At 42.6% G+C, this 2,583-nt stretch overlaps 1 protein-coding gene across 1 annotated transcript; it reads right to left on the bottom strand.

Moving 5' to 3' along the window:
• Positions 1-1,761: 1,761 nt before the first annotated feature.
• Positions 1,762-2,359, bottom strand: GGI43DRAFT_389172 (uncharacterized protein; the record flags this gene model as incomplete). The annotated part of the gene is made up of 2 exons (XM_083204151.1): positions 1,762-1,791; positions 1,913-2,359. Coding segments are annotated over 2 exons (477 nt in total), but the record flags the coding sequence as incomplete, so codon positions are not given.
• Positions 2,360-2,583: the final 224 nt, after the last annotated feature.

Consider the following 2,583-nt stretch of genomic DNA (forward strand, 5'->3'; position numbering starts at 1 on the left):
CTAACCCTAACCCTAACCCTAACCCTAACCCTAACCCTAACCCTAACCCTAACCCTAACCCTAACCCTAACCCTAACCCTAACCCTAACCCTAACTATCACCCTATGCCTCACCCTAACTATCACCCTAACCATCACCCTATGCCTCACCCTAACTATCACCCTAACCATCACCCTATGCCTCACCCTATGCCTCACCCTATGCCTAACCCTAACCATCACCCTAACCATCACCCTATGCCTCACCCTATGCCTCACCCTAACTATCACCCTATGCCTTACCCTATACCTCACCCTAACCATCACCCTATACCTCACCCTATGCCTTACCCTATGCCTCACCCTATGCCTTACCCTATGCCTCACCCTATACCTCACCCTAACTATCACCCTATGCCTTACCCTATACCTCACCCTATACCTCACCCTATACCTTACTTTATTACCTTTTTCTATTACCTTTTTTTACTACTACTGCTTTTACTACTACTACTTTTATTATTATTATTTTTTTTTATTAAATTTTATTAGCTTAAATTTTAAATAACCCCTTTTTTAATTTTATTTTAATTTTATTTTAATTTTATTTTTAATTTTATTTTAAATTATTTTTTAATTATTATTTTTTAATTTTTTTTTTTTTAATTTCTTTTTTATTATATATATATTCTTATATATATATTTTTTTTTTTTTTTTCTTTTTTTTATTTATTCTTATAATTATTTTCTAGCTATTTTTATAGCTGTTTTTTTATTATTCTTATAGCTGCTGTTTAACTATTTCTATGCTTTTTTTTCAGCTATTCTTATAGCTGCTTTCTAGCTATCCCTATAGCTGCTTTCTAGCTATCACTATAGCTGCTTTCTAGCTATTCCTATAGCTGCTTTTTAGCCCACCCTATAGCTGCCTTTCAACTATTCCTATAGCTGCTTTTCAGGCCACCCTATAGCTGCTTTTCAACTATTCCTATAGCTGCTTTTCAGCCCACCTTATAGCTGCTTTTCAACTATTCCTATAGCTGCTTTTTAGTTATCCCTATAGCTGCTTTCTAGCTATCCTTATAGCTATTTTCTAGCTATTCCTATAGCTGCTTTTCAGTTATCCCTATAGCTGCTTTCTAGCTATCCTTATAGCTATTTTCTAGCTATTCCTATACTTCCTTTTCAGCTATCCCTATAGCTGCTTTTTAGCTATTCCTATAGCTGCTTTTCAGCTGCTTTTCAGTTATTCCTATAGCTGCTTTTCAGCTGCTTTTCAGTTATTCCTATAGCTGCTTTCTAGCTATCCTTATAGCTATTTTCTAGCTATTTTAGCAGCTATTTCCTAGCTACTTCTATAACTATCTTTATAAAATGGCCCCTTTGGCTTGCCCTAGCTGTAAGGGCCTCTATAAGGATATCCTTGAGCATATCAGGAAAAAACACCCTGCCGATTCCTATACAGACCTTCAGTTACAGCCCTTGGGCCTAGCTAGCTGCCCTATCTGCCACACCGCCTGCAGAGGGGAGCATAGCATAAGAACCCATAAGGCTAAAATACACGGAATTACAGGCGCTTCCCATATCTCAACTTTACCCAGGCCCCGCGCCCAAGAAGACCCTAAGCCTAGCCCCCCTATAACCCTAGGGATAGGCTTATCTAGGATAGCTAAGTCATCTAGCCCACCTATCCTTCCTAGGTCATCTAGGGTACCTAGCTTATCCAGATTATCTAGCTTAGCTATAGCTTCCATAAGCTTAGCTGATAAAAGGAAAAGAACAGCTAGAACACCGTCTCCAGGCCTAGAAAGACCTATAACACGCCCCAGGCTTAGGTCTATCTCTTCTATCTCTTCTATCTCTTCTATCTCTTCTATCTCTTCTGCCTCAACCACCTTACCTGAGATTATAAGAGAAACCCCTATTGAGCCTACCTCAGCTGTTATAAGCTTATTGCCAGGGCCTGCCACGAGACCTTCAGCAGGGCCTGCTACAAGTCCTTCAGCAGGGCCTGCCACGAGTCCTTTAGCAGGGCCTGCCACGAGACCCTCAGCAGGGCCCGCCACGAGACCTTCAGCAGGGCCCGCCACGAGACCTCTGCCTAGGCCTGCCACAGAGCATCCGGTGCTGTTTATAGAGTCCTCTATAAGGCCCTCTATAGAGACCTTAGCCCAACTTCCTACAGAGCCTTCCGCTAGGCCTTCTATAATACCTTGCTCAGAGCCTTCTATAGAGCCCTTCACAGAGCCTTCTGCAGAGCCGTCTACAGAGCCCTTTGCAGAGCCTTTTACAGAGCCTTCTGCAGAGCCTTTTACAGATTTCTTAGCAGAGCCCTCTGCAGAGCCTGCTATAGAGCCTGCTATAGAACCCTCTACTGGCCTCCTAATAGAAGAGCAACATAACCTAGCTGCCGGCCCTATCTTAGCCAGGGACCCGGTTTAGAAGCTGTTGGCGTTTGCAAAGATCCCCATAGTTGAAAAAAGGCTCTACGCACGCCAGGCTGACCTATTCGCAGCAGCAGCCGGCCGGGCAGCTGATAACTTCCTTAAAAAACCTACTGAAAAAGCCCTGTTACACTTCCTTCTTTTTCCTAAGGTCCTAGGCC

The sequence above is a fragment of the Trichoderma evansii genome (assembly GCF_050947405.1).
Source record: "Trichoderma evansii strain SZMC 28006 chromosome Unknown GGI43scaffold_114, whole genome shotgun sequence".
In the NCBI taxonomy this organism is placed as follows: domain Eukaryota; kingdom Fungi; phylum Ascomycota; class Sordariomycetes; order Hypocreales; family Hypocreaceae; genus Trichoderma; species Trichoderma evansii.